This window comes from Coturnix japonica, chromosome 10 (assembly GCF_001577835.2).
Source record: "Coturnix japonica isolate 7356 chromosome 10, Coturnix japonica 2.1, whole genome shotgun sequence".
NCBI lineage: Eukaryota > Metazoa > Chordata > Aves > Galliformes > Phasianidae > Coturnix > Coturnix japonica.
Window position 1 is genome coordinate 1,045,983 of NC_029525.1, and position 20,087 is coordinate 1,066,069.

A 20,087-nucleotide genomic window follows, 5' to 3' on the forward strand; every position below is an offset into this window, starting at 1 on the left:
GGCTTTCATGCACAGTGGTCTCTTGGAGAATTGTGAGTTATCTGAAATGCAGTTGAAAAGCTGAATATACCCGAGTCTTCAGGAGCGTGCAGTTCAAGCCCCAGTCTCATGTTTTTAATATCCACCTCTGTAATCAGGAATGCAGTATGTCTTATTAATGAAGAGCCTGCTGAAAGTAGTTGGTGTGTTATATGTTTGGTTTTTTTCTTAAGCATTGAATCAACTTGATGTTTAACTGCAGCATTTAAAATAACTTAAAGTTTTGTTTTCTTCTGTGTTCTGCAGGTACTTTGATGGCAACTTGGAGAAGCTCTTTGCAGAGTGTCATGTAATTAATCCAAGTAAAAAGTCTCGAACGCGCCAGATGAACACAAGGTCATCAGCTCAGGATATGCCTTGTCAGATCTGTTATCTGAACTACCCAAACTCAGTGAGTGTTGGCATCCAGGGTGGTGGTTGGCTGGTAACTCTCCTGACTTTGCTGTCTAAAGCTTCACATTTTGGCAGCTCTGTAAGGACTCATCCAACAGCATTTGAAAAAAGCCTTCACAAAAAAAAATTAACAACAACAAAATATAAGGTTTCATTTTCTGATTGAGCCTTCTTATCTCTAGTTTAAGCCTAGAAAGCACCATTCAAGGTTCTCTCAATACAGTAAACCGTGTCTTGTGATCTGTGTAGTACAGTAGGGACCATGAAATGATTTATGCATTCCCTTAATTCTTACTGTGTGCCTCAACAGACTTCTATTATTATTATTATTTTAAGTAAACTTCACAGAGTAGTTGTTAAATGGAGCAGCATTGTGTATCAGGGTTTTCTGCAGAAAGCCTGGAGGATGCTGGGCTCTGGGCAGTGAGGTGGTAAAGTTATTCAGGAAAAGGCAAGTGGTGGATCAAGTGATTTTTGAAAAGGTCACATAACAATTGAGACGTGCAAATAAATGACAGATGAAAGGGGGAAAAAGTAGAAAGCTTGACAGGCAGAGGTATTTACTTAAATAGAATGCTAGGAAAGGAAATGGCTTCTAAAAGAAGTAAAAAATAATGTAAAGTAGTCAAGCTACAACATTTAGTATAAATCTAGGTGAGGCTAGGAATGAAATGAAGCTGTGCAATTTGGAGGATGCAATCAGTGATATTTCTGTCCCGGTCTTTATTGTGCTGCTGCAATACCTCTATAACGGGAGAAGATTAGAAGTACTTGTGGGAGCCCTAATTCAGTCTTTCAGTTTGTGATAAGATTGAGAGCATTTTTTCTTTAGCTATTCACAAACACTATATATGCCAATAATACTATTCAGAGATCCAGATTTCTACCATGTTTTGCATGGGTGAGCAACTTGCTATTGGCTTCTATGGGGCAGGGCATTATGATGGGAAATTCAGGAAGAATGTAAGTGGAAAAGCACAAACGTGAGAGTCTGTCAATGGTTTTGCCCAAGGGCAGAATGCTGACATGCATCAGGAGTTCTTCCTTCACGGGATCTTGCCATTTCTGGTGGAGCTGCTCTGACCCCCTAAAACACTATAGCATTTGCTTGACCTTTAAAGAAAAAAAAGAGCCCTTTCCTAAGGCTTCCACTCTTGTTCAGGGAGTGTTTTGACTTGCCTTTCAGCAGTAATGGAAACTGTGAGTTTTGGACTTTCAGTAGCCTGGAGTTGAGTGCTTTTGCTAACACGGGCTTACTTACTTGTGAGGCTGTTCTTCACTTGGGAGTGAGCAGAGCAGGACTCAGTTGGAGGCAGCTGTAATGCTCAGTGCTGTTGGGCCAGTGACCGTGAGGCTTTGTGCATCTCTTTTTAAGCTATACATGTGCTTATGACTTCCTTTTTAGAGAATATCTGTAAAGGATGACTATAGCTTGCTTTGTACAAACAAGTGTTTTTAAAAACAAAGATGTGTTTGAGAAGTTTTTCTGTCTCTACGTATATAAATCCTACTGTGTAATCACTTTTCCATGTTAGATAGTGAGGAAATTACATTGGCTATGGGACATCTTTGAAAACAGGAGATGGAGCAAGGGGCAAAACAGTAAGAGACCTCTTCCCCAAATGTCCATTGCAGGAAGAAGTCCTTTTGAATTTAGGTTTTATTCCTTAATGAATTATTTACGTTCTTTGTAGTGCAATTGCTGTGCCCAGCACTCGCAACCAACTCATTTTTAGCTTTATGCTGCCTGAGAAGCTGCTTTCTTGCTGCTGGAAAGAACTGCACAAAGCCCACCAACACTTCTTGCTTTTGTAGTTCCAGTAGCTTGTAAAAATAGCAGTGGCCCAGTTATGAGAAGAGCAACTCTTAACTGGAGCAGTGAGATGTTGTAAGGGAGCAGGGCTTTCTCTAAATTGTTGGTGCTTATTAACTTGAGATGCGGTTGAGGGAAACCTCTTGGTCTCTGTCATATCCAGAACCTGGAGTGTATAACGCTAACGATTTCTGTGGAAGGCTGTAGTGTCTCTGTGTCTAAGGTGACCAAATTCCATTTAGTTCAAGTATGTTTTGAAGCTGTTTTAGTCCATAGGATAAGCTACATACCGGACCTACAATCTCAGCTGTTAAATTCTCTGCTTCGGTCAGCTTTTACTCATTGCTTGCCCCCAGAAAAAGCTGTGCTTTTCCTGAGAGCCCCTTTCAGACCATGGAAAACTGAGACTCGCACCTGTTAAGAAATTTTAAGCTATAAGACTCTTAGAAGAATGTGACATTCTTGAATATTGACCCTGTTGTGTGGTCTTTGCAGGTTATGCTAGTCTGCTCTTTAAAATGTATAAAAGGAGAAATACACCTCATCCTTCAGATCCCATTAAAGGAGGGCTCTGTGCTTCAGTGTTCGTCTTTTTGCTTGTTCCCTTGACATCTGCAGTCAGCTTAGCCAAAAATAATTGGGAACTCCCTCAAAGTAAAGAAATGAGTTAGAAGATGCTCTGAATTCTTTGCAGCTTGGGAGGAGGTGTGGTGGCTGCCTTTTACGCGAGCACTTAGCAAATCTTTTCACTGCCTGAAATAACAGAAAGAGTTTCAGCTGAAGGTAGGCAGTTCTGTAGCTGCATGTGCTTGCTGCAGGAGTATTGAAGTTTGCTAAGGATGACCCCTTAGTCATTCAGATGGACTCTTCTCTCCTTAACAATCAACATCCTGCTGCTGTTTGAGGCTGTTCTCTGGAGAATACAAGGTTTCCTTTAATTTATGGAGATTTATGCAAGATGATGGTGTCTTGGGGGTGAGGCTCTTGTTTTAAGTGAGAATAAAACTGATCTGTGCTGTTAAGTACTGTAAGTGAACTACTTCTGGTAGTTTGTCCTGGCTCTCAGTGTGAACTAAATTTCAAGACAACCATAGAGAGGTCACCTATTCGACTCTTTCTACAGCAGTGTTTGCTTCTCCACCCCTTGAGTAACTGTTCAGCCCCAGTTGCTATTTTGGTGTACTCTGTGTAGGTGACCCATTCACCTGGTTGCTCTTTCCATCAGCTTATCATTATTGAATCTTTGTAGTTATTTACACCTGACACTTAGCATCCTCATCTGATGAGCTTCTGAGTTTGAGAGGGGAGCTTAGCAAGCAAGTTGGCAAACTGTGTGTGCATTAAAATGGAAGTGTGCACACTTTTATTTCTGTTGCTTAATGCTTGCTGATCACCAGGAGCTAAATTAGTGCCAGTGCATAGCAGGTATGAATATTATGGGAATTACAGGCAGTGCCCGTGTATGTGGTAGCAAGTCACATGGACCAAGAGGAGGAAAAAAGGCTTGATATTATCATGTAACTGTCACCTGTTTGGTGGTGCTGCCTTTATTTTATTAACCTCCAGGAGTAAAATGAGGGGAGAACCATTTTAACGTGAGGATGTATTTAAACGGGCAGACAGGATGGAAAGATCAGCCACACCTTTCCTTGCTGCTAGGGCTGGGGGGTTCAAGTCTGGTTTTGAAAGTCTGTCTAGAGCTGTGTTAGCAATGTTATGAGGTGATGATGGTACAAAGAAATAGCAGAGGCTCAGATTTGGTATGGGGATGAGAGATGCAGTCAACTGTGCAACACTAAGAAAGGTGAAATGATGCCATGAATTTGTGTGGTAAAATAACCTGTCATGTTGTGTTCTGTCATTGCAGTACTTTACTGGCCTCGAGTGTGGACACAAGTTCTGTATGCAGTGCTGGAGTGAATATTTAACTACCAAAATAATGGAGGAAGGCATGGGACAGGTAAAATGGCAACTTGTGTACCTCATGTATTCTGTGTATTGGGAAGGAAGGGGGGAGTTCTTCACTAAAGATGAAAAACAAACAAAACAAGCAAACAGAAAAGCCAACAGAAAACCCACAAAACAGCAATGACAAAGCCCTCATACCTTAACACTTTGAAGGTTAGTCTTTACCATGAGGGAGGCTGGAGGATCTGAATGCAGTAGGTGCATGCATCTTTGTTGTGAGTGGGAGGAATCATGCTGTGCACAGTGGAACATCTGGGGTGTGATGATAAAGCCACTCTGCTGTTTTTGTTATGGATTGTAGTGAAGTCTGTTCCCTTGAAATTCTTTGTGATAGAAAAATAAGATGAATGCTGTTCCTTTTATGACCTGTTTCTTTTTTCCAGACCATTTCATGCCCTGCTCATGGCTGTGATATCTTAGTTGATGACAATACAGTTATGTAAGTATGAGAGTTGCTACTTCTTTGCTTTCCTCTTTTTTCATTTTGTTACTAATGTGCTATTCAAATGTTATGGAGAGCGTATAGAAAGCTGTGCAGAACTTTGATGTACCAGTGAGGTTGGTGCAGAAGTGTCTGTTTTGATACTAAACATTTTTTGATTTGTTTAGGTCTGAAAACTGTATGTCACAATACATGAAGGAAGGACTCCCTGACCTATTTGGTCATCAAGACAATAAAACAGACATAAGGAAGTCTTTCCAAACCCTGTTTAACTGCTTTGTGCATTTAGTTTCCTTCAGTTTATGTAGCAATTTGACTTCTCACCTAGGTCAACCAGCTGGTTCACCAGGTCTTATACCTGCAGTTAGTATGTGAGTCAGAGGAAGCTGGTCCTGTGTTCAGTGCGATGTAGGGGATGTTGTATGTCTTCTGATAGAGAGCAGTTGACCCTCAGACATAAGATTTGATTAAACTGGTATGTCATCTTCTGTTGCTTTGCTCGTTAACTTGTCTGGCTGAAGGATAACTACACTCATATGGTGAAGTAATGAATTTCTTGAGCTTCTTTTTCTTTTATATTGGGGGATGTTATTGCGTGAGTAATATCCTTCATAATACTGAACCTTGGTTAAGTTCATTTTAATTCTTCATGCTAAAAAACATCTAAACAGAAGCTCATTTTCTGTTACCTTACTCCTTCCTTCATGAAGCCTGACTCACTCATTGATATTAATTTGCTGTTTTTTCTATCAGTTGCTCCCAGACTGGTGACTTCCCATCTCTCTCTCTACGCTCGTGGCTCTGTTACTCATACCGTGTGGGCTGCAGAGAAGTGAACGAGCTGAAATGCTCTCATGCCCCGTTGAGGGATGGTTTGCGGAGTTCAGAGTAGAAACTAACTTAAGTTGGCAACTCTTGATTGAGACCTTTGTTTACTGGAGTCTGAACCCGACTTGCAGCGTGGTGTGCTCTTGGCAGGAAATTTCTCAAGGGTGTTCTTGATTAGAACAGTTTGTAAGATGTGCTGTGCATCTCTTCAAATAAGCAGCTGAAGGTGTTGGAATTAGTGGAGACAGTGGGTGGTGGCAGTGGCAGGATAGAAGAGGAGGAGAGCAGCTCTGGCTTTGTTGCTGCTCTGTGATATTTAACAGTAGGTCTGATGACCTCTGTGGTTTGCTTCATGGTTACTATAGCACAAAGAACCACGACCACATTCTGTGGGATTCTCTCACCTAGAAACAGTAGGGGCGTCTGACAACTGAATGACGCTTGTTCAAAGTGAACAGATTTTCCTGGTCTATATGGAGGTGAAAACCCAACTTCCCCTGGTCTTATGGGGCACTCCTGGAATCTCTGGGGGAAGGAAGGTGCATCTTCCTCAAAATCCTCATGCTTTGCTTGAAAATCGAAGATGATAATCTGCAGCAATTCTACTAAATGGCAAGAACAAAGACATAAGTAATACCATCTGGAATCCTCACCCTCCCCTCCAATGTACTTTTTCTCTTTTTAGATCTTTTTCTTTGTAAATCCTCCAGCTCTAGGCTTCCAAGCTTTAGAAGCCAAAGAGCAGTATGTACTGTCAAGACACACGAGAGCTTCCTTATCTATCACGTAGGTTAGATAGGCCAAATTATTCATTTATTCCTTTCTCAGTACTTTTTCTCAATGTAGCAGTACATGTGCAAACTACATTCTCTGTATACAAGTCCAAGCTGAACAATCCAGATGACTTACCTTGATATGTGAGTTTTCAGCTAGCAGATTGCTTGTTGGTGCTCCTCTTGCTCCTGTTCTTTTTGAGCTGAAGGAGGCTTTTTGAGCAGGGAGGCTTAGAATAGGGCCCCTTTCAGCTCTTTGGAGATCTTCAGACTAGCTGAAGGTAATCTGCTTCTAGCCCTTCTTCACCCTTGCTAACAGTGCTGGTAATTGCTTTAAATTTACATGAGATGAATTTGAAATCAGTCTGAAAATGCCAGTGTGTGTAGTATTTTCAGAACTTAGTTGCTTATAGAGATGAAGGGATGATACTTCCCTTGTAAGCAGTGTATTTTTCCAGCCTGGTATCTTCAGTGAGGTTGGCTCGTTTGTGTCTTGGCTTGTAGAAGAATGGACCCAAGGGGTGGTTTGTGGGCACTGGGAATGGGTTTCATCTCTTAATTTGTTTGGTTTATTTCATTGTTTGTGGGGGAAAAATCCAATAGTGCTCATCAAAGCTGAACGTAGAGAGGTGAGGGTGTTGACATGGACCAGTCCAGGAGGTTGGTATGCAAAGGCCACGGGTCATGTGTTCCATGTGCCCGGGCTGGGTATGGCATTACTCCTCAATTGCAGTTCCTGATGCATACGTTAAATGTCACAGATAAAACTTACTGTGTTTTTTTTTTTAATGCTTTAGAACCTTATGTATAGAGTAAGAAAGAGAGTCTTGAAATTCACACGACATGTTAAAATTCAGTGTTGGGTTTTTTGTTTTTCTTTTTTGATTAGTTTCACTTTGACATTGCAGGCTTATGGACATGGGCCTGATGAGATGCTTTGTCACTTGGTTTGTTTTTATTTTAGCGCTGGGAATTTGGCTGTCACGTGCTGTGTTTATGTAATAACTGGTGTGTCATTTGTCGAGGAGCTCCCCAGACTGCTCAGGGCGAGGGTTTATGCAACATCCCAGCGTCACGTGCTGTCCTTTAGTGCATGTTGACATGATAACATGCAGGAGCACACTTGATTCTGGCTGCACCCTGGAATGGTGTATTGATTGCAATATTTGTGTGGTATGGTTTTGTCAAGCTGAAATCCTGTTTAATTTAAAACAAATACCACAAAGTGCATCCAGCTTTGTGTTGCAAGGCTTTATAAACGCAGGTGTTTCTTTCATAACTGAGAAATGTACGCAGAGATCTTCAGTATGTAATGAAACAACTTACAACACATTCAGTATGGACAGTCTGCAATTACCTGCTGGGTCTGTGTGGCCGGGCCAGAATTGGTCACCATGCTCTTAAAGGATTCCTGTCTGTCTAGTTTTCTTCTGCTCTCTTGCTTCTAAGCTGACTTAATGTTGGTGCTGTATGTACCCTGTGATATTGAATTCAAATCAGTTTTGAATTTAAATTGACAACAGATTAAAAACACATTGACTTTAAAACTGAAATGGTAGCAGTCTTTTGAAATCCAGATAACATTAGATCTACCAAAGTCAATGAAGCACTTATTCTGAAGGCTTGCGAAGGAGTTTGACACAAAGTATGGCTGTTCTGTGTAGATGAGCCGGTGAAGCTGTTTGCTCTGCTCCTCGGTCACTCAAGGAAGTATTTTTTAAATGAAAACCATCCTCTCTCTTTAGGGGGTATTTCTCCTGGACTGTGTGTGCTGTCTGTCTGATTCTGTAATTAATATTAGAAGTTAAATACAATACCTTTCAATTTCACAGTACCAACAAATAGCAAATACAAAAAAGAAACCTGCAAGCTTAGAAGGAAGAATCAGAATCATTTGTCTTGACTTTCTGGTCACACAGGGGAGAAGGGACCTTTCTACTACAAGAATATATTTGGTTTTTTTTTCTCCTTTTCTGCAGGCGTCTGATCACAGATTCCAAGGTGAAATTAAAGTACCAGCATTTAATAACCAATAGTTTTGTAGAGGTGAGTTTTGATTTGAAATTTGTGATGGCTCCCAGAGTGTTTTTTCCTCCTGCTTGTGTACTGAACCAGAGTGAGGTTTGTTTATAGCTGCAGAGCAGGTTTCCTTTTGTGTGGTCTCTAATCAGATATAACTACAAATTAAAGGCTTTGCAGGGCTTGTTTTGTGGCCCATTTAGTTACAGGTTGGTTGTAGGAAAATAGTCGAGAAAATCTGTAGGACTACAGAGGTGTAACCTAAAGATAAGGTAAATATCTATAGATTACAAGATTGCAAGAGCTATTCAGTGTTTATTTTCTTAGAAGCACTTAATGTTTATGGTTTTTGAATGCTACCTAAGATGTCTCAGGCTGCAAATCGTGAAACACTTTTCTATTAAGAGCAGCGTGTCTTAAACATTTGACATTTGAAGTAAAGCTGTAAAATGTCTTTTAGCAAAATACTGATAGCTTCACTGCTCCCAAAGCACCATTCTGAGTTTGTCTTGATTTTTGAAAGCTTAGGTTTGTCCCAGTTTCCTGGATGTACATGTTCAAATCCACTATATTGTTTCTTTTTGCTTTGTTTCATAGTGTAATCGACTGTTAAAATGGTGTCCTGCCCCAGACTGCCACCATGTTGTTAAAGTCCAGTATCCTGATGCTAAACCTGTTCGCTGCAAATGTGGACGTCAGTTTTGGTGAGAACAATAAAGCAAAAGAAGTTAAGGTTGCCTTCAACTTAGCACTTTGAAAGTGGTAATAAAATGAAATAATGAAAGCTAATACAAGTTAATAATTAGTGAACTCTATTGTCTTTCCCAGGCGAGATCTTTTTATTCACCTTCTTTGTTTATAAGATAGCTAACTTTGCAAGGTTACCTGGATTGCTAGAAGGAAAATAAGACCCTGTTGAATCTAATATTAATGCCCAGACTGAATGCAGTGTATATCCAAATGAAGTTATGGGAGTTGAGGGTCTTTTTAATATGGGTAGTGTTTCCTTGGAGTTTTCCATATTCTATCAGCAGGGCCTCTCAGAAGAAAAATTTCCATGATGTTAACCAAATTAAATAAAAGAATAACCATGTACTTTATTTGCTGTTTTTCCCCTTACAGCTTTAACTGCGGTGAAAACTGGCATGATCCTGTTAAATGCAAGGTGAGCATCTCAAAGTTCTTTGCTAAGTGTGTGACTTTGAAACATTTACAGTCAACTTATGTGCATGACATGCAGAAAAAAGCTCAAGCTTTGCAACTGCTCACGTCAAGAAGCATTTTAATTCATCTGTTTAGGTGGTAACATGAAAAAAATTAGAGAAGTCTTCCTGGATGCCTTTAGGATGCTTCACTTTATTTGTGAACCTACACCCCTTGGGGAAGTGCCTGAAGGAGGAGGATATTCCAGATGAGACCATCAAGAACTGGGAAGTTTCAGAAGTGAATGCTTCACTTTACAGAGTGTTCCTGCACTCAGTGTTTTTATAGGTGCTCAGGGCTTCCACAGGGCTGTGGTTTGTGGCGTGGAGCGAGTTGGGTCCTGGTTCTGGTGCCTGTTTCCATACAGTGTGCACTGCTTCTTGTGGAGCTGCCCAAAGCTATAATCAAACCTGGGATCCCAGGGCCCAGTGTGGAGCTGACAAACAAACATGTTTTGTGCCTTGAAGAGAGCAGTTTGTTGATCCTCAGCGATGAATGCAGAAAAATTTCCTCAGGGAATGGGAAGCAAACATCACCAAAGGTGTAGTGTGTGTTCTGGAAAGACCAGCCAAACCATGTAGTCAGTTAGTTATCTCAAAGGTGCAAGCAGGCTTCTGTAATTGTGTTCACTTGATGTCACCGTACTTCCTCTAAGTTTAAGAAAAGAAGCCTAAGCACATGGCCAGGACTCCAAATGGACAGTGTAGGACTTGATGTGAAGTTCACACAGAGGATCTGACTGTGGTTTTTGCCAGTCACTGTTAAAAGGCTTCTAACAGCCTCACATGAAGTTGTTCTTAGTTGAACTTAAGAACTGCCAACTCATTGCTGAAGTGTTTGTGCATCAGGTGCATTGTGATGGTGCAGCAGGAAACATCTGCAGCTAAATTGATTGCTGTTTGCGCTGCTTTCCAGCATCACCTCACTGTTCTCCCTACCCAATTTACAGCAAGACAATCACCAAAAGATAAGACTTGGGAATAGTAGTAATGGCTTAGAGTTCTGATCCTTTCTCCTCTCCTGGTGTGTATCCAGAGAGTGAGACAGAAGATTTTTATCCACTATAGGAAGCTTTGTGAAGTCACACCTCATTGTGGTAACATTCAGCTCATATGTGGCTGTGCATTCCTTGCCATCACCTTAATGCAAGCAGCTCCCTTGGGAACCATTGCAGTTCCTCTCTTTTAACAACTTCTTCATTTTTCTAACAGTGGTTGAAGAAATGGATTAAGAAGTGTGATGATGACAGTGAAACTTCTAATTGGATTGCAGCAAACACAAAGGTGAGGGGTTTTTTTCTTGTATTTTATATGCACTATCAGATTGAAAGAAGAATGGCAATCCAATTCCTCAGTTCTAGGATTGCTTTTTTCTGTCACGTGTCATGAGGAACAAACATTAAAATACACAGTCAGCGTTTGTTTGAAGTGCAGCTGTAGGTGTTATTGCCTTGAATCAGGTGAGGTTCTTCAGGTTAAATAGGCTTGTTTGTGTGGAGGAGTTGATGGCAGAACCAAAGGAAACTCGGGTTTCAAGTCCTGGGGCTTCTATCTGATACCAATGGCTTCCCTAAACAAATCATTGCCTCACTCCAAGTGTGTGAAATGTGTTAACACCACCTGTGGCTTGACTTGCTGTGATGATTTACATCTGCCTTTAAGTCCCCTGGGCTGGTCTCTTGAGGAGCTGTTCATTTCCGTTGGGCATCATTCCAGATAGAGCCTGGCAGAACAGCTGTTAGGATTTTATTATGTAAATGTCTTCGTTCCAGCTATCTCAACTTTGCATGAAACTTCAGCTTGTCTGTATTTGTTCGATTTGGGAGGAATAAAAGCAAGGGTTGGCACAGCAGGGAGGAAACAAAAGGAGCAGATGCCATCGGGGCCAGGAGCAGACCTGGGACTCATGGTGTAGAAGAAGGTGGGGAGGGTGTTAGGAAATGGCTGCATTGTTTTCTTAGCTCTGTTGTGTAACTGGTCACTGGTATTGTTTGCAGTGGCGCTGCTTCTTTCTGGGGCTGGCTGTGTGTTTTTCATTGAGCTGGAATGTTGTATTATGGTGAAAGCAGAAACACCCATTGGTGTGTTGCACATTTAAAATGCTGAAGTTGTGCAGTCTGTTGTTTTTTTTCTGTTTCATGGGCTGATATTTGTGCGGTCCCTGCTTGGAGGCTGAGTGTTGCTCAATAAAAGGACGTGGCTTTTTCAGGGAATAATTTGCTCAGAGATGAACTGTAGCTCCAGAACTAAATCACATTTATACAGAGTTAGTTTAGTCTTCAGGTACTGGCTATGCTAAACCTGAGGAAGAAGGGCCAAGTAACTTGGAAGGGGTTGAATATGCATGCAGCTTTTTTAGCCTTGGGACCCAAATGTTTGGAATATTGCCATGTTGCAGCCTTATTTTTCATGTGACTAAACCCTGGGGGTCAGGTGAGTATCTGCAGCCCTCAGGGTGTTACTGGTCATAGCTTTAAGGGCTCTCCATCCCATCATTTTAAAATCAGCATCTAGACTTGGCCATCAAGGAGCCATGCTAGCAGTATTTAAAGCATAGTTTGGAAGTAGGATTGAATGTCAGCAGTAATAACTGTTTTTGTGGGAAACACCCATCCAGAGGAGAGCAAAGAGAGGAAATGAATGTGGCCGAGCCATGCTGGCATCAGCCCAGCTTATCTGTTAGTTCCTGTAGTCTGGTGTCAGTGGCAGAGGAGCTGTTGCCCTTGAACATCCCTGTCTAAGTTACTTCCTCTAATCTGTACAAGATAGAAGAAAATGCTTTAGAGCCCAGATGCATTGAGTTTCTTAGCTTTGAAAAACCTAGAAGGGAATTGGATCAGGCACTGTCAGATTTCAGACACCATTTTCAGTATGTTTCTATTGCTCCTGCTGTCTCAATTTTTGGCGTTTTTCAAGTTCTCTGAGTGTGGCCCTGAGCTGCAGTCCTGTCCCATGCACTCTCTGTTCAGAGAATGCTTCCCAGCGTACCATGGGAGAGGTGGAACTAAAAATACTAGCCTTCCTGGAACACGTGTGCTTGAAGTTTGGGTAATCCTTTGCAACAGGAGAGCAGGAGATGGGTTTATTCCACCTTGCCTCGGGAGACAGAAAAGGGGGTAACGTCAGGCAGTTGTTGTATGAGAGAGTAGCAAGTTGTTCTGAATTGGTTTCTGTTCACAAACAAGTGACACAAGGCGTTTTTTTTAAATGAGTTTTGTGCAGTGATCTGAATGAGAAATGAGTTTGAGGAGTGAGTTTTGTGGTCTCCGTTGTAAGTTGGATATTGCAGTATTTGTTCTTAGGAGGCCTCTACATGAACTTTTTTCTGCCTATACAAGAGAGAGCAGCTCTTGAAGTAGCGTGGGCTGTAGTCAATGGCCTTGTACAAAGATGCGCTACATTCACATGGGAGATCTGTAGAAGTAAATTAAGATTCATGCCATTACAAGTGTTATCAAGCCTTTAATTCTCAGTCTTTTTCAGACAAAAGGGTTGACTTGTTCAAGGTTTTGTGTGTTTCATTTTCTCACTTTGTTATACATGCTTGGTTCTTAAATAGTTGCTTTCCTGGATAAACTAGGCAGGTTTCTGGTGCTGTGTGGTTCCTGTGGCATTGGGATCAAAGAAACCTTGCAGATCAACTATGGTTGAACCTTCAAAAGATGAATGAAGGAAAACACAGATTTTGGATTTCTGTGTGTATATTGGGCTTGTAAAGTGTATCTGGAAAGGAGCCTAGGAGGAAGAAGGGGAACAAAACAACTGGAATAGGGGTTTTGAAGTGGATTTTTCCTCTATTAGTCTTTCAGCATCTTTGAGTATTAAGGGAAGAAGAAGAAAGATGTTAGCAATCTGGTCTTCACCCAAGGCGCTGCTTTTTTGTTGCAAAATTAAATTGATGGTAATGAAAGTTGTTGATCTGATACTAGAAGTGCCCCTGCCTTACTGCTTTTGGCTCCTGGCACGTCACCATCTCATTATCTTCTGGGCTAGATGGGACTTGAGCATCTGATGCATAAAACAAGCAGTTTTTTTTCTTCCTCCTTCACAAAAACTGTTGGGCTTTTTTATCTCCCGAGAGATTATAATGGCACGAACCCATTTCTCTTTTCAGGTCACTTTTAATGCCTGAACATGTATTCTCACTGTACTTTCTGGAAGTCCTGCATTTGTTCTAACACGGGGAAATCCTGGCAGCCAGCTGGATCCTCCCTGGGCACCAGCAGCTAACTTTGTTCTTTCATTTCTCGCCAGCGTGATATTATGCCAGAACCACAAGCAACATTTTCCCCATCTTTCCTCTCAGCTGAGCTGCTTTGCTCCCCAGTTCTAGGTGCTGTCACAGTGCACAGTTTTGTACTAACTGTAATTAAGATCAGTAGTGGATTTTGTTGTACTGCTTCAAGAAATCTGTGTGGCATTGAGGATTCATCTTCTAGAGTAGATTGTAGGTGAAGGTGTTGATGTGCACCACTTGCCTCTGGGAGCCCTGGAGAGGGCTAATCTGTTTCTCCTGCACTGACATAAGAAATGTGTTTCTATTTAGTCTCCTGTTTGCAAAGTAGCTTGTCATGTTTTATGGACATGTAGCTTTTTATGACAAAGTAGAGGTTGTTCTCCTCTGTTAAGTTTGCCTGGGCTTTTGTTTCAAAGTGCAGTGTGTGAGCGCAACACCAAATCGTTTGGGGTGGAACAGTGTTAATGAGGTCGCTTCTGCATCATGATATGATAGATAATGTGCAGAATACTCTGCTGGTTGAGTAATTTGATTTGCTGGCAGTTATTTTGTTGCGTGGCTGTAATTCTCAGAAGATCTGCCTTCCCCGTCTTCCTCATGTATAAATCTTCCTCATTCATTTAATTATTGGCTTGAGTAGTTGCTGCTTTTTTCTTTCTGCTGCTCTTTGGCCTTTCTTTTGCATGTTCTTCTCTCATTGCTTTTCCTTAATTTTTAATTATGTTCAACTATGGTAAGCGAATCAAGCGGGGATTTTTCACAGTTTTAACAGGTTAAGCTAAACTTGAGTCCTGGTGTTTGTGCAGGACTGGAAGAGTGAGAGGGGCTGCCTGGAGCAGGGAAGCAGGCAGTGTGGTGTACTGGGTACTGTCTCTTCTGTGGGAACCACAAAACTGTGTTAATTAATTGGGAACGAGCTTACCTGACTGGACCTTCATCCTATGGACAGCCCAGTGGAACTAGTGTGAGAGGGCTTGCAAAGGAGCCACTGCACTTCATTTACTGCTTGTAGCTGGATAAGCATTAGTGGTAGGAAAGAAAGCAGGGTTGTTTTCTTTCTGTGCTTGCTTGCTGTTCAGACCTGTCAAAACACCTAGCCAAAAAAGCCCTGGACCAAACAAAATAACCAGCCAGCTTGCATGCAATGTATTTCAATGCACAAGAACAAGGGTAGCTGCAGAAAGAAGCCTTCATCAAACTCCTGGAGGTGTTCTGCTCCCAGTCCTGGGGAATCTCATCTACTTGACAAACCCAGGTTAGGAACCTGATCCTCTTGCTTGGGGTGCGACCTGCTGATGAGATGGAGTGCTGCTCTTCTCTGCTGGCAGGATGGATGGGAGAGAAGCACTCTCCAGTCAAGAGCCCTAATAGCATGATGGCTCCCTTCAAAGGAATGGCTGCGCCTTTGTTCAAGAAAACCCTGTTGGTTGTGTGGGATGTCATGTGTTTCTGCTGCCCAGTTCTTTATTCTCCCTCTTAAGAGCAGGCAGGAGGAGCAGAGTAAGGCTTGGAGAAGACAGAAATGATACCATCATTGAAGAGAGGAGAATCATTTAGTAGTTTGGGCTGAAAGGCTCCTCTGGATGTCATCTTGCTCAGCCCTTCACCTCACATAAAGGCTAACCTCAGCGTTAGGTCAAGCTGTACTAATGAGACTTGAGCTTTGCAATCATTAGGAAGGAAAAGTAGCTCAAAACACTTGAACTGTGTTGGCCAAAAAAGTAGTTGTGATCTTTCATGAGACCATCTTCTCCCTTGCCTGTCTTCCCCTTGTAACATATTTGCCCTGTGGGATGAGTCGCTTCTAGTCCATGTTGGTCTCTTGCTCCTTTTGAGTTATGTTCTGAGCACTTCAGTGTGCAAATTCTAATGTCTCTTACAGTATAAATAAGCAAGGTTGTATGCAAATCTTGCTCATGGTGATACTTGAGACACCTGCAGTGAGGATACAGGACTATTGGATTGTGTCCTCCATAAAAGTAGCAGTTGCAGACTGATTAAATGTGTTAACTACCTCCTTTACTAAGAATGATCAATACTGAATGTTGGGATGGAAAATCACACTCTTGGTGTCTCCTCTGGTTAGCAAAAGGTAATGATGTGTTCCTGACTGGTGCATCTGCATTGTGTTACCATGAGTGAAGTGCTACAGGGACAGGAAGGAGTGATAGAAAAGCACAGCTGCCTTCCTTTGCTTCTAGGGGCAGCTCAGTGATTTGCTTTCTTTTGCTGTTCAGGCTTTGTGTGTTTAGTAGGATAATATGGAAATCTTTTCTTTTTAGTGTTCTACTTGAGCTGAAGATTGTTTTAGGAAGTGGCCACATTCTGCAGCTGTGTGAGAGTGGTATTTAAAAGCAAACAAAAACAACCTATTTCCCAAAGATTTCCCTGTGCAGCGCTGCTCTTTGATGTATCCTCCTACCTGGCAGAGGCCTTCTACCTGAAAAGGAAAAGCCCCACGTGGGCTTTTGTAGAAAAGCCTTCAGTGAGGTGTCACGTGAAGAGGAAAAAAGGAGCCTGACAGGAAATGTAGAAATGCCCTGGGAGGAGAATCGTCTTTTTAACTGACAGAAGCTTCTTTAAAGCACCATAGATTGTTACTGCTAGTTTTTGGATACTTCTGGGATGACGTTTTACAACTGCAGGTGTCTCAGATTGATGGCAGCGTGGTACCAGCTCACTGTTAAGCTTGTTTCAGGCTTGAGTGCTGCAGTGAACCAAACACTTGACAGTGAGGAAAGCCAGATGCCTTCCCCTGGGCAATTATGGATCATCAATCAGTACTACTGTAATTTTGGAGGAGGTTGTGAAAACAACCCATCCAGTTCATTGCTAAGGATGCGCCATAGCAGCATAGGTGAAATGTGTTGTTCCTTAGAGGTTTAGGTTGGTCTGGGGCTTTTTTGTTTGCTCTCTGGCAGCTCTGAGTTTGGTATTAAAGGCGTGACTTGAAATAAGATCTTAATGATCAAAGAGAAAAAGCAAATCAGGTGTTTCACTTGATATGCCATTTCTTGCTACTATGGGAACCCTTCTGACTTTAGGAGGTGGTTAAGGGGTACAGTGCCTAAAAGTCCCAGGACTAAACGTATTTTGCTTCCCCTGCTAACTGTGTGTTGTCTACTGCCAACAGGAATGCCCAAAATGCCACGTCACCATTGAGAAGGATGGGGGCTGCAACCACATGGTCTGTCGGAACCAGAACTGCAAAGCTGAGTTCTGCTGGGTGTGCCTGGGCCCCTGGGAGCCTCATGGGTCTGCCTGGTGAGTTTGGAAGTGGGTCTTGTGGGGAGGTGAGGAAGCCATGAGGAAAAAGAGCATTTGCTTGAACTGAAATCTGGCATCTGTGTCGCTGTTACAGGTACAACTGCAATCGTTACAATGAGGATGATGCAAAGGCAGCAAGGGATGCGCAGGAGGTGAGTCCATAGCCTTCAGTGGTAAGGAAAATCAACTCTGTGCCATTCTTTTGGGCTTTCTGTAAACCTAGATATCAGCCCTGAGGAATTTCCTGGATTTGGGCATGAATCCAGAAGTCACCAGCAGCGTTGGATTCTTGCCTTGTGTGTGGTTCAAAATCACTTTAGCCCAGTTTAAGGAACATGGTAACTCAGCTGTTATCTGTCATGCTGCCTTGTCTGTTTTATGCTCTATGCATGAAGTCATCGTAATGCTGCAGGTCCAACAGCAATCCCAGCACCCTTAGGAAAATGCTCTTCACTGCAGAGTTCTTAATGCTAATCCTGAAGTGTTTAAGCACAGCAAGACTTTTTGAATTTATGTAGCATAGACTTCAGTTATTCCAATAATTATACTTGGGAGATGTGACATAAGGAGAAATTGAGAGTGAAGCTGCAGCTTCATTGAACTGCTTTGCGAATATGGCCAGCACAGCCAAAACCCCTGCTAACTTTTAATGGGGAGGAATTGCACGCTGTGTGCTGCAGCTTGCAGAAATCATTTCCTGCATTGCTGTTGAAGTACCGTTACAGCCAAGAACCCAAGTATTTCCTGCAGCCCCACCTCCTGCAGATAGGGATGACTCGGCCTGATGCATGCTACCTTTGTACAGACTCTGTGCAAGTTGAACCATGCCCATGTTGTCCTTGTTCTCAGCTGATCTGTCAGTGAGAAGAAAATGAGATTAATGACTGTGTATTGAGTCATCTTGGATCTCTTGTACTGCCTAGCATGTGGCATCTTCCCCTGCCCTGTAATCGACGTGCCTAGGCAACCTAAGGTTGCCCTCTTAACACAACCACCATAAATGTTTAATTAGAGTTCCTTAGTAGCCAAAAAAGGAAAATCTGATTCTGGCTGTTTGTCATGACACTGGAAGCATTTAAGTCCTTGTAACTTGAGATGGGTGGCTGAAATTAAAAACAATTCAGGCTTCAGCAGTGTGATTCTAATTATTTTTGAGGCTGGGAGTGAAGATGCTGCAGCTGTGCTGGGAAGTCCACCACATGACAGCAAGCTGCAGTGGGTCTGGGCCCTCCTTTGGGCACAGTGTGAGGGTTAACAGTGCTGCACAACGTTGGCCAACGTGAGAGGAGAGGAAACTTCTTTGGAGAGGAAGCTTATTCTTAGTGTCAGGAAGAGCCTTGTGAAGGGCTTACTTCTCTCATAGCCATTACTTTGTTTTAACCATTCGTTTTCTTTTTTCCTAATGGGAATTAACACAGAGATCCAGAGCAGCCCTGCAGAGGTACCTGTTCTACTGCAACCGCTATATGAACCACATGCAGAGCCTGCGCTTTGAGCACAAGCTCTATGCTCAGGTGAAGCAGAAGATGGAGGAAATGCAGCAGCACAACATGTCGTGGATTGAGGTGCAGTTCCTGAAGAAAGCAGTCGACGTCCTCTGCCAGTGTCGTGCCACACTCATGTACACTTACGTCTTTGCCTTCTACCTCAAAAAGAATAATCAGTCCATTATCTTTGAGGTAGGAGAAAACATGGTTACCAGGAGCTCAGAGAACAGAGATGAGTGAAATAGGGGTTCTCAGGAGAAAGGGTTGTCTCCATCCGTGTGGAAGTCTTCTGAATTCTCTGTTTGTGGTATAGCAGCCCTGCTTGGCATCGTGTAGGTGCTCTGCTGGCAGAGCTACAAGTTGCCACACTCTGAAACAAGAAAAAGGGTCAAGTTTCTGGCTTTGAACTGACAAAGATTTAAACGATCTGCTTTGCAGGTGAAACTGTATTAGCCTTTTAATTCGGAACAGTCCTTTGGTGGCACAACCTAAGCAGAAGGCATCTGTGCTGCGTGCAGAAGTACTGAGCAGCAGCCCAAGCTGTGCTCTGATGCTGCAGCGCTTGGACTAGGAGTCAGCAGAGGCTTTGCCAGTGCTGAGGACAAACAAGTAGACAAGGGGCACAATGGGAGATAATATGGCCTGTACCACACTGTACTGCTAGTAAGGAAAAGACATTTCAGGCTTGCCAGGATATTCCAGATTGAGAAAGACCTAAAACTTGCTGGTGAATACGCAGATTCTGTTCTGATCAAAGGAAGAAATTTCTTCTCTTTCATTCATGGTTCTTAGAGCAGGTTGCTTGAGTATGATGCAGTTTCGCTCATCCTGTTTTTTCTTTCATTTGGACTGATGAAAGGAATTTCTTCCTCCTAAAAATACTTTATTTTCCTCCTGTCTTTGCAGAATAACCAAGCAGACTTAGAGAATGCTACAGAGGTGCTTTCTGGGTACCTTGAGCGAGATATCTCCCAGGATTCACTGCAAGACATAAAGCAGAAAGTACAGGATAAGTACAGGTTTGTTCCTGAACAGCTATCTCAAAGCTGCCCTACCTACTGTATTGTCATCCCCTGTGGTGTGCTGTGGTATGTTAACTCTCCAAGTTGGTGTTTTCTCCAGTCGTGTCCCTGGGAAGCTGCTTGATGTCAGCCTCCCACTGTGCTCTGCGATCCTCAGCCTGCCCCTGAGCCTCTGGCTCAGCCATGGTAGTAGCCATGCCCTGTGCCAGCCCCTGATGTCTGCTGACCAAAAGCAATGGTTCTTCATGCACTGAGCTGAGGAGTGGCCAGGGCTGAGGCAGACCTGCATAGGCAGGTCTAGGAAGAACAAGGAGTGACTTTGTAATTCCCAACCCACAGTTTTGGCCTAGGTCAAATTGCTGTAAGAAGGCAGTCAGCTCTTTCCATTGTCTGTTGAGTCTGCTTGCACAGCATGTCCCTGGAGCGAGAAAGCGAGTGCAGAAAAGCTGTACTGAGGAAAAGGGAGAGAAAGCAGCCTGATCAGCTCAGGAGGAGAGCAGGAGAGCTGGGGCCCAGGTGATACAAGTGCCAGTGCTCTTTGTAGTCCTGGGGGAATCGCTTTTGCGCAGTGGAAAAATACAAAGCTGTAAAATGTGG

The 20,087-nt window shown here is 42.7% G+C and overlaps 1 protein-coding gene across 1 annotated transcript in view; it reads left to right on the forward strand.

Annotated features, from left to right (window-relative positions):
• ARIH1 (ariadne RBR E3 ubiquitin protein ligase 1) overlaps positions 1-20,087 on the forward strand; it is a 46,401-nt gene that overhangs the window by 24,534 nt on the left and 1,780 nt on the right. The window contains exons 3-13 of the mRNA XM_015872368.2: positions 286-430; positions 4,113-4,205; positions 4,597-4,652; positions 8,236-8,302; positions 8,873-8,979; positions 9,398-9,440; positions 10,690-10,761; positions 16,848-16,978; positions 17,076-17,133; positions 18,400-18,660; positions 19,375-19,487. Coding sequence (XP_015727854.1) covers positions 286-430; positions 4,113-4,205; positions 4,597-4,652; positions 8,236-8,302; positions 8,873-8,979; positions 9,398-9,440; positions 10,690-10,761; positions 16,848-16,978; positions 17,076-17,133; positions 18,400-18,660; positions 19,375-19,487 — 1,146 coding nt within the window. The remainder of the gene's footprint in view (positions 1-285; positions 431-4,112; positions 4,206-4,596; positions 4,653-8,235; positions 8,303-8,872; positions 8,980-9,397; positions 9,441-10,689; positions 10,762-16,847; positions 16,979-17,075; positions 17,134-18,399; positions 18,661-19,374; positions 19,488-20,087) is intronic.